Here is a 12232-nt window from a genome sequence, read left to right as displayed (position 1 = left end):
GAGAAAAAGAAAATCACGAATTTTGAGAGAGCTTGAGGAAATCGGAATGAAAATCAAGGAAAGAAATCGGTGCGAGTAGGATAACTAAATTTTAAGAATTAATAAGAAAGAAAACAATTCTGATAGGAAAGTAAAGGCATCGAGAAGTTAACACAAAAATCTCCCGCTTTCAATAATATGCTTGTGAAGCCGACACGCCCGCAAATGGCATGCCCTTCGACGGTTGCACCGAAGGAGAGGAGGACGGGAAGAGTAAACGGCAGCCCTAATTGAGCGAGAGGATTTTCCATAAATTGAATTCGCTGCCGTGCAAACCGCCGGCAGTAGAGGATGAAATGATCTATAGCTTTGTTCTTTCGCCTAACAACCTGGAAATCATCCTCTTCAGAATGGTCGTTATCGGCAACGTGATCGATTCTGCCCAAAGTGGTGACCATGGGCGGAGAGGCAGAGCCTCGCGGTCGAAAATGCGCATCCGAGTAGCGAGCATTTATAGCTGTCTGCGAGCGGCAGAGTTTTACGCCGTGTCGTTTGTTCACGAGGCGAACGTTTTCTTGAGCTATCATGGGAAGTGCCTAACCCCATCCTAGACTGCTTGTCAAATTTCGAAAATAGAAAAGTGCAAGATCCTACCTGAGAAGAGTTATTTCCAGGCGTGCATCCCGTGGAAAGAACACAGAAGGGATTGGAAGCAGGTATCGCCGCAACCACTTGGCCGGATTCGTTATCCGTCATGCTTACGTCGGTATCAACAACAGCGATTGATTGCGTCGCGTTATCTGTGCCGCTGCGAAGTGATTTTGCCGCTGCGTCTTGCCGAGGCTGCCCGGGAGTCATGTTAGCGGCATCGGCGGTAGGCGTATCCGATTTATCCGGATGGTTTCCTGGGGTAGTCTTCGAAGAAACCGTTGTCCACAAGTGGCGAGGAACACGATAGTGGTGGCTCATCCAATTTTGGGAGCCTAGCCCAAAAACGTCCGCCGGCCAAAAAGCTTTAAAAATCGGCTCGATGCGAACGTGCGTCTCTATGAGACGGCTGCTTGCAGCGCCTCCGCCGCATTCTTTGGGGGTCTTCTCTGACGCGTAAATGAAATCATTCAAAGTATGCATCCTTTGGATGCTTAAAAACGGCACTCGAATCTTCACTTATCGCTTCTTATTTTTGCTTTTGCTGTACTGAAGGGCTCTTTTTGAAGGCTGCGTGCGCTCTTTTTCGTCTTTGGATTACGCTCCGTACCTCACGTGTACACCAAGGTTTGCTTTTGCTGCGCCGCTGCCTCATTACTCAAGACTGCACATACTGGTCACGCAGCTCAAAAACTATTTTTAATGTGTTCAATGTGTTAAAAAGCTTTCCAACCACAATACGATGTTCACTACGTGCCCAGTGGGTGTTGTCTATTCCATCCCCTTGTTTTGCGGAAAATTATATACATTGGTGGAGGGTGCCTAAATGAACGTTTGAGGCGGCACCGAACTACTGTGGGCCCAGGATGCAATTTAGTCTCGCAAGTTCAGCCAGTGTTCTTCTCGGTTTCTGATATCGGTCGGGGGAAATCAAGACGTGAGCGTGATCTAGCGTTTTCAATCAGAGAGGATAAGCAGACATATGCATTAGGGATCCTTCAGTTTTTATCATCGTAAATGTCTCTCCTTCACCTTGATCTGAGCGTGCGCTTGCGCAGGGAAGACGTATCAATGTTGTTTTCTTTGCCAGAAAAAAATCTGTTCTAAGCACAGCGGTGTTGTGTGTGTACCTGCTCTGTTTTGTCCTGCGTCCGTTTTCGCTGGTCCCACCTTCTGTGCCAGCTGGTGTCAGCGTTGGCCAATAATTCTTCACCCATATAAATAAATCAGATTTTTTAACCTCTTCTTTCCCAAAACCGGCACAGCCGAATCGTCTTCCGGCCCCCATTGCTTGCATCAAATGAGCGATTTTTTTATAGCGACCATTGCTAGATGCACCCTCAACAAAATAATCGTGCTGACTGTGCTGTTTAAAACGTGCTGTTGTATTTCTTTTTAATTTTGTTTTTTCTCTTTACGTCGACCATACCTTGAATGCTCTTTGAGTACTGTAATAATTACACAAATAAGGTAGGTCATACTTTACTGCCACCTGCAAACCTACGATTCTGAAGCGCACTGGCATTATGATCTCAGTAACTTTAGAAATTTAGTCCTACAACAAATCATATATTTAAAATACTTATTAGCTGCAGAACAGGGTGACTAAAGTATCTGCAATGCAAGCTGCGCCTTTTCTCCTTTTGCGAAGCGCTTGCATAAACTCACGAGCAGTCGTCCCGGAATTATGATCTCGTGCATGAAGTCGAGGCTCATGCAAACGTACCATGCAACGCCCGGGAAAACGCGTGGTGTCCTTGCTTTTAACGACAGGTCATGCTTACGCGCGCGGTCGCTGACACATCGTCTCGTCTGGCCTGTATAGGAGCTCCCACGGGACAGTCAGATTTCACAAACCGCATCGGGTGCACGGCCTACTTGGGCCCTGCAGGGCACGCCGGCGATGCAGCTCTGGACAGTTCCCTTTCTTCTCTAGCTGGCGATGCCACAGCAAATTTTAGTCCCCACTCTAGCACTACTAGCATGTGGGAGGCAGAAGCAGCGTCAGTCATGGCAGTTTCGGAAAACTAGTCCATGCGCATGAAGTATGCTCTTGAGGCTGTTCTGAAGCAGGATTTGCGCAGAGTGCTTTAAGGGACCGACCACTGACCAAGAACGTGTCATGAGGTTATAGCGAAAATGAAAAGATCGTACCTAATACTGCAAGAATTTACCACCGGCCAATATAACGAAGAAACCAGGGTTTATAATTTGGCATTGAAAATCGCGTAAAAAGACGGTGAAACCCGCCAGTTAACTTCTTGCCCTCCTTCTGATGGGATGGCCGGTTTTGGTATGGTGGGTTGCTCGTCGCGAGCGGTGGATGGTGACGGCACGCTGGCCGGTGATCGATACACGGCGGTTAGCAGTCGAAGGGATTAGCGGTCTTCGTCCGCTTGTCTGACGACACGTTGCCGGTTGGGGCAGCAATTCCAACTTCTTGGCAAACAAACTGTTTTTTTTTTTCAAGACGGGATCGACATAAAAAGACAGGTGAGCAAAAGTAGGTTTTAAAAACAGCCGAGCTTGAGACTCGGCGTGCTCGTCCTCGTCATTGTTTCCAGCGGCTTTTAACCGCTTCGATAATTGGGCGGAGCTTTAGTAAGCCAGCTCTCGCCCAATTTTAACCAACAACAGTGCAGTGGCACCGTATGTGCAAGTGGGCGGAGCCCAGGGCTGCCCGGTCCGAGCCCAGTTGACCCCGCACCTCCTGGAACGTGTAGGGCGCGTGATTCCGCGTGCGCAGCTCGCTGCATGTGCATTCCATCGAGTGCCACGCATCGGATTTGCTGTCTACGCTGACCGCAAAGGAATGTCTTCAGCGGGACAAGGTCGTCGGCCCCCTGCCGGTCAGCAGGGGACGACTCGGCGCCAGAGCCGAAAGGATTAGTGCCGTAGCTGGCATCGAGGCACCCTAAGCGCGGGCGTCACGCCTCGACGTACATTGCTCAAATTCCCACGGGGATGACCGCTCCCGGGAACAGGTGCGGGGGGGACCCATCGGCGCCGTGGGCTTCTAACTTAACACCGCCATTATTTGTATAAGACACCCATGTTATGAGTAGCCCTGGACAGTTCTGAATGCTGTGAGTGGCACGACACTCAGCCACCCTTCAAGATATCGGCCAATCAGAGTGCGCAGATTTTGATACATGGGTCCTATGGGAATATTCGCAGCTGGTATGATCGAACTACGGTGAATAATAATAACACACTATATTTGTCGACGCGTTGAAAGTCCAGCTGGTGATAATAGAAAAAAAGGGGGAGCAGCGTGGCGGATTTCCAGCTAGTAAACATTTAATGCCTTCGTGTTAATCCCGACCTATTTATGCTGTGACACGGCGCGTTGTCATGTCTCTCAGAATCCCGGTCGCGTAATTATGTGCGGCGCAGCATTACGGCTACAGAGGAATAATTATCGCTAGCATAGACCCGAGCATAATTGACTGCGGATTGTACCCTTGTTTGGATACACTTCTCTTTCGGAGGGTTCCCCCACAGAAACGAACAGCGTCCACGAATCGTAGAATATACAGCACTGGGTTCGTTTATTATTCGCGCATAATAAATACAGCGGGTGCAGAGCGCGTCCGCTAGTCAACGAAAGGCAGGGATCTGCGCAGCGGCGAGTAGTCGCACTCGGAGAACAGCAGGTGGCATCCGCGTCCGCTGAGACCCCCGAGCACGGCCTCCACGTAGGGGCCTCCGGCGCTGCCCAGCACGCTGACGACGCGCAGCACGAGCGCGAACATGTGGTCCCGCTCGATGGCCTTCTCGGAGACCTCGCACACGAATCGGAGCCGGCACTCGGGTTCTTGCACCTTGATGGAGGAAAATTACAACAGTTAATTGATAACAGATAAATTAAATTCAAACGCGAATGCAAGTTCACCTGGGGAGGCTATACACCGCAACAGATCTCCCTCAGAAAGGCTTATTTAGACAGTCTATAGACTCTCTATAGACAAACCCTAGAGAACAGTCTATAGGCAATACAAATCCTATTGACAATATATAGACAATATACAGATTTATGGCCATACATTTTTAGTAGACTTGTCTATAGACTATGAGTAGACAAAAAGAAATATTTTTAGAATGGTAATAGATTCTATTAAGAGGTCTACAGACCATTTTTATAAAAGGTGTCTGCTGGGTGTATAGCCTCCTGATGCCACACCAACTGGCCTACACATCTATCCTCCTAGGTAACATGGGATAAGGAAGTACACAAGGAACTCGACCTGCGTGAAACCTCATTTAGGAGAACGGAAGTTATAGTGGCACCGAGGACGTCTTAAAAGTCATTTTATGCAGTCTTCGTACTTGATACGCGCAACTCACACAGCAGGATATAGAACAAGCCCCTATGCAAAGCATGCGCAAAAACAAACAAACTAACAAATAAGCACTTAATGTCATTTTACGTCCAACACATTTCCTTCATGCCTGCTTGCACTTGGGAGAAAATCCTAGGTTTTAAGCTTACCAAAAGAAGATATTTTTTGCTTAAATTTCAGTTTTAAAAGCGCTCGATCATTTAGATGGGATTTATAACCCCGTGTTTGGCGTCTCATGCACTTATGCGCGACCAACCTTGATGTAGGAGAAGGCCGAGTCTGACACGTCGGTGAGCGACACGCTGTCGACGAGCGCGCCCAGCGTTCGCACGCGGCCGGCGACGGTGCCGCTGAGGCCCAGGAAGAGGTAGGCGAGCCCGCTGAAGACCAGGTACAGCGCCGCGTACACCAGCACCAGGGGAAAGAGGAACCGCCGCGAGCGGCCGTCGCCGAACACGATAAACACCACGGCGCACGCGTTGATGGTGAACGCGCCCACGAAGACGGCCAGGAAGGCGCGCATCACGTTGGTGGCCGAGTCCACCTGGTCGTTGAGCAGGCCCAACAGTTCGTCCACTGCGCGGCAAGGAGCGGGCCAGTTAGCAGCTAGCTAGCGGTCAATTAGGATCACTCCATTCGTCCCCCTGTGTGCGCTTTACCTCTGCCTAAAAATGCGGTCTAGCCAGGGGGACAGCAAACGCAAGTTCTCCTGACGTCTGACAGCTGCCTACAGTCTGAAGCCATGCGGTTTGGTGGAAGCTACGGCTGACGTACAGGCGCAGACGATATGAAAGGGAACGCGCGAGCCTGTGCCGATACGGGCAGGCCGCGCCTATATAGCTCTTCTAAATGCGGAAGGCGAACTTCGTTGTATTATCGGTACGGGGCGTGCCTAAAGTTTAAAAAAAAAATGGTATGTAGTGCGCATCAAACAAACGTTCAGGTGAATGGGGATCAAGGAGCCGCACATGGCAAAGGGCCACTCGCGATGCCACCTTCGTGCGTTGTACGCATGGCAAAGTCTCCAAAAGGATCGGCCATGTCGCATCAGCTGCGAGTAAACGCACCAAAATGATACATCCGCACATTTGCCGACATGTTCTGCCTTCCATATCGCAAGCTACATGACCTGTGTAAATCATCGTAAAGGCGGATGACACCGATCGAATCAACCTTGCTGCTGTTTACTTTTTCACTGAATTCGGCTCTCTTATGGCCGTTGCCGCAACCTGCTTGACAGAGAACACGTCGGTGATGCTCACAAAGATTAACGGGTGTTCTCTATAGCGCCATGCGTTTAGGATTACGTTTTCCAGCACTAACACATGCGGTAAGTAAAGGTGACCCTGTTTCGTGCACTTCTACTTCCACCTAGCTGCTACTCATGCATACCGACAAACTGCTGTTTCAATCATTCGCGATGGAGCCGTGATTATGAGCTAGAAAAGGCACGGCATCGTGGTCCTCGGCGAAAGAGAACGGTAAAAAAAAAAAAGAAATGCACGAGGCCCGCAGAAAAGCTGACCGCCCAAAATAAACCAAACAGTGCAGTTGCTTTGGTACCATTTTTTTTTTGAAATTATCTTCGTCCTCTTCGCGTCTAAGCAAATTTCCGACGTGTATTTGCGATCGGGAACAGAGAACATGCACAATACCGTGGGCTCGGGAGGCGAAATGCACTGCAGGCATGTCGCAATCGCGGCACTCGCCTTCAAATTTAGCAATTTAGAAGAAACGAGGCACCCATGTGAAGCTACAGTAGGCACGTGACGCTGCACAGCGTCAGAAATGCTCCAAAAGTGACGAAGTTGCCGTTGTTTACAGAGCAATCGATAGCTACTCTGCACGCCGCCATCTTCCCACGAAGTACGTTGCCAGGGTCAAACTCCGTTCTTTGCCCAGATTTTAGCAGGCGTCTAAACAGCTGGCAACACAGAAGCCGTTGGATCGTGGCGGCTTTCATGCGTTAACCATTACATGCATGGGCTCAAAGCGCAGCTTTCCTTCTAGAGTTAGTATATTAACTTTCTAACTACTACAGGCTATCCAAGACAACGAAGTTCATTTCAAGATCAATATTACTGTAACGAATAAACATGTTTCAGCCGTTTCAGGTTAACATTCTAAGCTGATTGCTAGTCATTGTTATAGGAGGTATTCACGTGACGTCATCCGCAAGGGGAGCTAGTGGCCGGCGCGGCATTCGCCATGTTGGTGGTCGCGCGCGCGGCAGCCGCAGCATTTACCTCGCTTGTGATGTGTGAAATGTGATTGTATTTAGCGTCTCGCCGCAGATAATTTCTGTCCGACCCGTAACACCGTGTGACTGAGTGGATACGCCGTGAACTGCGCGATGCAGAAAGAGCGGGCACGCAGAAAATGTTACATTTTGTGAAAACGTTGACCCGTAGGAATGTGCAGGTGCCGGCGTGGTGTGCGACGCACTATACAAGACGGCTGCCGTGCGTTGAATTCATCGATATTGAGGTCCGCCTTGTGCACGGCGTAAGTTTGCCGACAGGCCGAGGAATTAAAGCATGCAAATCTATGAGATGGCGCAATTGCTTGACAAGCGGTCGAGCCGAACATCCGTGCTGAGGGTGCCGACGGCCGAAGTGCCGTTTTTCACCTAGGTGAGTAGTTAAACGTGTCTGTTCGTTTAGCTAGCTTAACTTGTCATCTCTGTCTGTTGAAAGTGACGCGTTACTACTGAATGTAGCGGAATCGCTGCACATCGCGTTGCTGCAAACCGGCCTACAGATTCCAAGTTTTGTGCACTGGAAGCAACGCTACGTTTCTACAATAAAACCTGCAAAACATTCTTGTTGTGTCTGCCATTCGTGCATGACAGTATTTGCTCGACTCGCGTAAATAAAGCAGCTATGACGCAATACGCGTTTTTGCTGAAACAATGAGGCTTCGGCAGTTCGCGGACTACAGCCGCTGGAAATATGAGTTTCTGCAGCGTCCGTTTAGGAATATGGGTAATCAGTCATGTGCTGTGCTATCCACCATATGTCCTGCATGAGTAGCTGACCGTTATGAACTGATATTAAAAGCGGCAAGTCGTGTACATTCTTGCGTTCAATGCAGCCGGCCAGTTTTGCTGCCGAGTTGCGGCACGCAGCTCGGTTAAATTACGGCACAGAATTCTGCTGCAAACTTGATGCACGATAAGCGTTCCACAAAGAAAATTGGACGTTGACGCATTTAACAACGTGCAAAGATGTTACGTATCACTAACAATACAGGCCGGATACCTCACGGCGTACCGTGACACTGCGCGAGCTTTCGTGAAACGAACGCAAACATGGCGCGTTTGCCGCGGCGACGCCCGCGCCGTCTGGTAGCGCGGCCTCAGTGAATACCTCCTATAGTCGGATACAACTCAAGAACGGAGCGGCTTTTCCCCAATGAAGAGCCCCCTTCCAGCCAGCGGCATCGGCCGATTCCCATGATCATGCTAGTGTAGGGAGTGGCAGATGGAAGGGGATAGTTTCGTCCCTGCATTTTCACGCTCAGGTTCCTGAGAATCGGCCGACGCCATTGGCTGGAGAGGGGTCCTTCATTGGGGAAAAGCCGCTCCGTTCTTGAGTTGCATCCGACTATATTACGCCTGGAAAATTATTGGCGATGACACCACAACAGCTGGGGGTGAGATGATGGCAACTCTCAACGGTGATCGAGTTTGCCGTGTAGCAGCGGCACACCTCCTTCGCGCTTCGGTAGTGACTGAGAATCTCTAAGGTTCCCGACTCGATTGCCTTTTGACAGCGGTATAAACTTGAGCAAACGACTGCCATAAGCGGGTGATGGCATTCTAACTATGGTGCTTGCCGGTCTGCGCCGGCTTGTCTCGGAGCTCGGATCAGTGCCCCGGAAGTATTACACCATACTTAATGCCTCTGCCTCATCGGAGCGCTCGTTCCACCATGTCCTTAATTGCCTGCTGTAACTGGCACTGAACAGCCAGCTAACCGTAGCATTCATGTCAGGAATACCCCCCTTTTTCGGCTCAAAGCGAATATTAAAAATTGCATTCGGCGCACTTTTATCCGAATTTTTCGGTTTAAACGAAGCATTCCACTCATAGCCCAGGTGCCGCTGAGGGACGGTACGCTCCACAATTTATATAATAACCGTCGCATTAAAGATTAAACAATTAAAAAATAGCACACTGTGATGGTGCGTCAGAGCTCGTACTGGAAGGCGCGGACAAATGCATTCAGGTTACCGCGATCAACTAGCTCGCCTTGCTGCTTTAGCATCAGACAGACAATTATAAGCGGAACCTGCAATATGAAATTCCGGCCGTGGGCGCGTGCACAAAAGCCTCCAGTAAAGTAGTTCTGCTCCGCGTCAGAAAGTCACGAATTTATACAATGTATTAAATAAAAAACTACGAAAACCTTATAGTACACACATTACAAACACTAGCCACTGCAAAATAGGCACGCTTGAGAAGAATATTCTAAAAGGTGCCGCGGTGACAGCTCAACATGTCCGACACGAAACGTCAGTTGCGCGCGTAGAAAAATTCACGAACATCGGAGGTCAGTCCAAAGCTTCCATACTGAGCAGCCGAATACACTGAGAGTTAATCGATAATTCAAGCCGATACTGAAAGCACGAAGGCGTGAATATGAAAACTGCGCACGCAAGCTGGTTGCCGGTGTTAGCGCTGTCTGCCCGGCTACAAGCGTGCAGGGCGCGATAGCTTTTCTTGTGGCCGCTGGTATCGCACGAGCGGAGGCGCGCGAGAAAAACTTAGTTGCAGCGTAATACAACGCGTTGAAGCGACACATATTAGGTACATTAACTGGCCAGAGTAGAATGACAGCGCTTGCTCGTGAGCGTAACAATTCGTGCTAAGGATACCTGAACTGAGGCCTTCTCACGATACCGAGAGAGGCCCGTTTCACATGCTGTGATAGCATATCTGTATCGCAGCTATATCAATGAAGCGACCTGATAACACATCATTGCAAAAAAAAAAAAGCGGTACTCACTTCCAAAAGCAGCGTCGAAAAATCCCAGAAGCACGACGGTGAAAACGACGAGTACTGCCTGTATTCTTCTCATGGCGCCGACGGCCGAACGCACGAGTCGCCCAGCGGGATGTGACTGCGCTGGTCTGACGTGTGTCCGCGTCACAGCCCGGGAGTCTCTGAAGCCGGCTGCAGCACGAAGCACTGATGCGGAGATACGCGCACGAAGGGTTCGGCGGGAAAGCAGGGTAGGAGTGGTCACGCAGGAGCACGCCAAGTCGTCACGTGGGGAGAGTCGACTCCTTCTCAGAAGTAGGTCAAGGGAAACCGAAGGGCGAAGTGGTCGGGGAATAAAGCCTTTCTTTCCACCCCTTGTGCCCCGCTGCGTGGGTCAGTCCTCTTTATTCTGGGACAGGCCCCGAGAAGAAAAGAGGAAGTGTAGGCGCCTCAGTCGGGGAGAAGGTAACCACCCGCAGGACCCACTCTATTCTTTTCTCAGTTACAAGGAGGCGTGTGCGTTGTCGAGCACAACTGCCGGCGAACTTTTTTTTTCTTTTTTTTTAGCAAGTGGGCCTGCCAGCCCATGTCTGGGACTGCTTTTTTCAGGCTGGCCGTGGAATGCGAGTGGCTTCTAGCCAGAGTGCAAGTCACCTCGACGGCCTTCTCGGTCGGTACGAGCCTCGTTGCCTAATCGCAAGCACATCTCGGAAACCATTTATCTTGTTCACCTAGGAAGGTTGCGCTAGTAACACGCAGATATATGGCCCAGGGAATCAGCGCTACAAGGGAAAAAAACTGGCAAGGGAAAAACAATAAAAGAAACAAACACGCCATAACATGTTAACATTTCCAAGCTGTTACGAAAGTTAGCGCAAGAAACGGGACGCACAGGTCATCCCAATATGAAAGGGGGAGGACAACTAGCTTGAAAAGAAAAAAAAATCGAGTGCTTAACCAACGTAATCATGGAGTATTCAGCTGAATGCTCAAACTTTGTTCCTATTCATATTGCAGGTATCTGTACAGAAGAAACAACACGAGCTCTACTAGCAACCGCAGGTTTATTGCAAGCGGAGCAATAAATAAGAAGCCTTGAAAACACACACAAAAGACAGCATATCAAACGTTTTGAAACGTTAAGCAAACTATCTAGGTAGGAAATCTCCTCAACTAGTCAGCAGACAGAGTGCGCATGCGTCATTTTTGCTGAATGCAAATCCCTAAATCTTTCGGGCGAGACGTGTCCTCAATGCTTCCTTAAGGCGTGTCCAGTTTGGCACCTGTCAAGCGATTAGAAAACTTTCTGTTTGAAGATCAGCATCGAGAGCGTCAGCTGCACCATTTGCTTCGCTTGCCGCGCTGCCTTTACCAAATCAAGGCAATCACACATCGTCTGCTCCAGCGCTTATTCAGTCGCTGTGAGACACCCGTCGTCTGCACTGGCGCAAACGGTCGTGCCATTGTAACTGGAAGCCCTTTGGGGGCCAGTATCATGAGAAAATCCCATGTTTGTTAACAAACAAAGTCGGTTCACGGCGCCACACCTAAATAAAGTTCCGCGCGGTGTAGAACCACTTGCGTGCAGCAGATGCAGCGCGTCAGCAGTGTCAGGCCTTAGGTGCATAATTTTAATGTGTTTTCATGTTATTTATGTGCGTGGTCGTTTTCGTTCTTAACGAGAACGGAGTCGGCAATGGACGACGACATCACGTAGTTCCTTGTTGTGGAGTTTTCTTCGGCAGTAAAGACGAGGAAACCGACACCGTGTTGTCGGTTCAGAAATTGTTTTTTTGGGGAAAGGAAATGACGCAGTATCTGTCTCACATATCACATACTGCGCCATTTTTTTTCCCCAATAAACCCATTCTCAAACGTTGCGCGAGCGGTTTCGATCAATTAGTTACGGTTTCCGAAGCTCGGGAGGGAGCGTAATATGTTTATTTAGCGCTTCCGTGGTGCTACACGTAGGCTGCCCAACTTGTGGTGGTTTCCCATGCCAGCTGCGTGCGCTTATCAGCATGAGCAACCGCGTTCTGGGGAAGCCACTCGCACCGTGCGTCACCCAATATGTGGAAAAAAGCTTGGCAAAGAATGTTATCAGTGAGTCAGCCTCTCGGAATGAGGCAGGCACGTAGCTAGAAAGTTTTTTCGGGCGGGGCTAGAGGCAATCGTGTAGGGAAACAGCAAACGCATGGCGTCTATCGAAGGTTTATCTCCATACTCCCTTATTCTCAACTTTCACGGACTTAAGGGGGCGTTGGTGGAAATAAAAAA

The 12232-nt window shown here is 49.6% G+C and overlaps 1 protein-coding gene and 1 pseudogene across 2 annotated transcripts in view; both read right to left on the bottom strand.

The window, feature by feature from the left end:
* LOC144098318 (uncharacterized) overlaps positions 1–666 on the bottom strand; it is a 48590-nt pseudogene extending 47924 nt beyond the window's left edge. Inside the window, exon 1 of the transcript XR_013307169.1 lies at positions 634–666. The product of XR_013307169.1 is annotated as an uncharacterized LOC144098318 (transcript). The remainder of the gene's footprint in view (positions 1–633) is intronic.
* A 3494-nt stretch (positions 667–4160) lies between these two features.
* On the bottom strand, positions 4161–11406 carry LOC144098317 (uncharacterized). The gene is made up of 3 exons (XM_077630861.1): positions 9980–11406; positions 5227–5546; positions 4161–4451 (listed from the first exon to the last, which is right to left on the bottom strand). Exons 1-3 carry the CDS (start codon positions 10050–10052, stop codon positions 4224–4226), a joined length of 621 nt encoding a protein of 206 aa, XP_077486987.1. The 5' UTR covers positions 10053–11406; the 3' UTR covers positions 4161–4223.
* Between the last annotated feature and the right edge of the window lie 826 nt (positions 11407–12232).

The sequence above is a fragment of the Amblyomma americanum genome, chromosome 7 (genome assembly GCF_052857255.1).
Source record: "Amblyomma americanum isolate KBUSLIRL-KWMA chromosome 7, ASM5285725v1, whole genome shotgun sequence".
Lineage (NCBI taxonomy): Eukaryota > Metazoa > Arthropoda > Arachnida > Ixodida > Ixodidae > Amblyomma > Amblyomma americanum.
This window is presented reverse-complemented; position numbering and strand designations above follow the sequence as displayed.

What these genes read in the sequence shown, in the direction of transcription:
- LOC144098317 (XM_077630861.1), bottom strand. Translation starts at nt 10,052, where the DNA reads ATGAGAAGAATACAGGCAGTACTCGTCGTTTTCACCGTCGTGCTTCTG. An exon ending in TTTCGACGCTGCTTTTGGAA is followed by an intron (nt 5,547 to 9,979) that starts GTGAGTACCGCT and finishes CTTGCCGCGCAG; the next exon opens with TGGACGAACTGTTGGGCCTG. An exon ending in CGGCCTTCTCCTACATCAAG is followed by an intron (nt 4,452 to 5,226) that starts GTTGGTCGCGCA and finishes TCCTCCATCAAG; the next exon opens with GTGCAAGAACCCGAGTGCCG.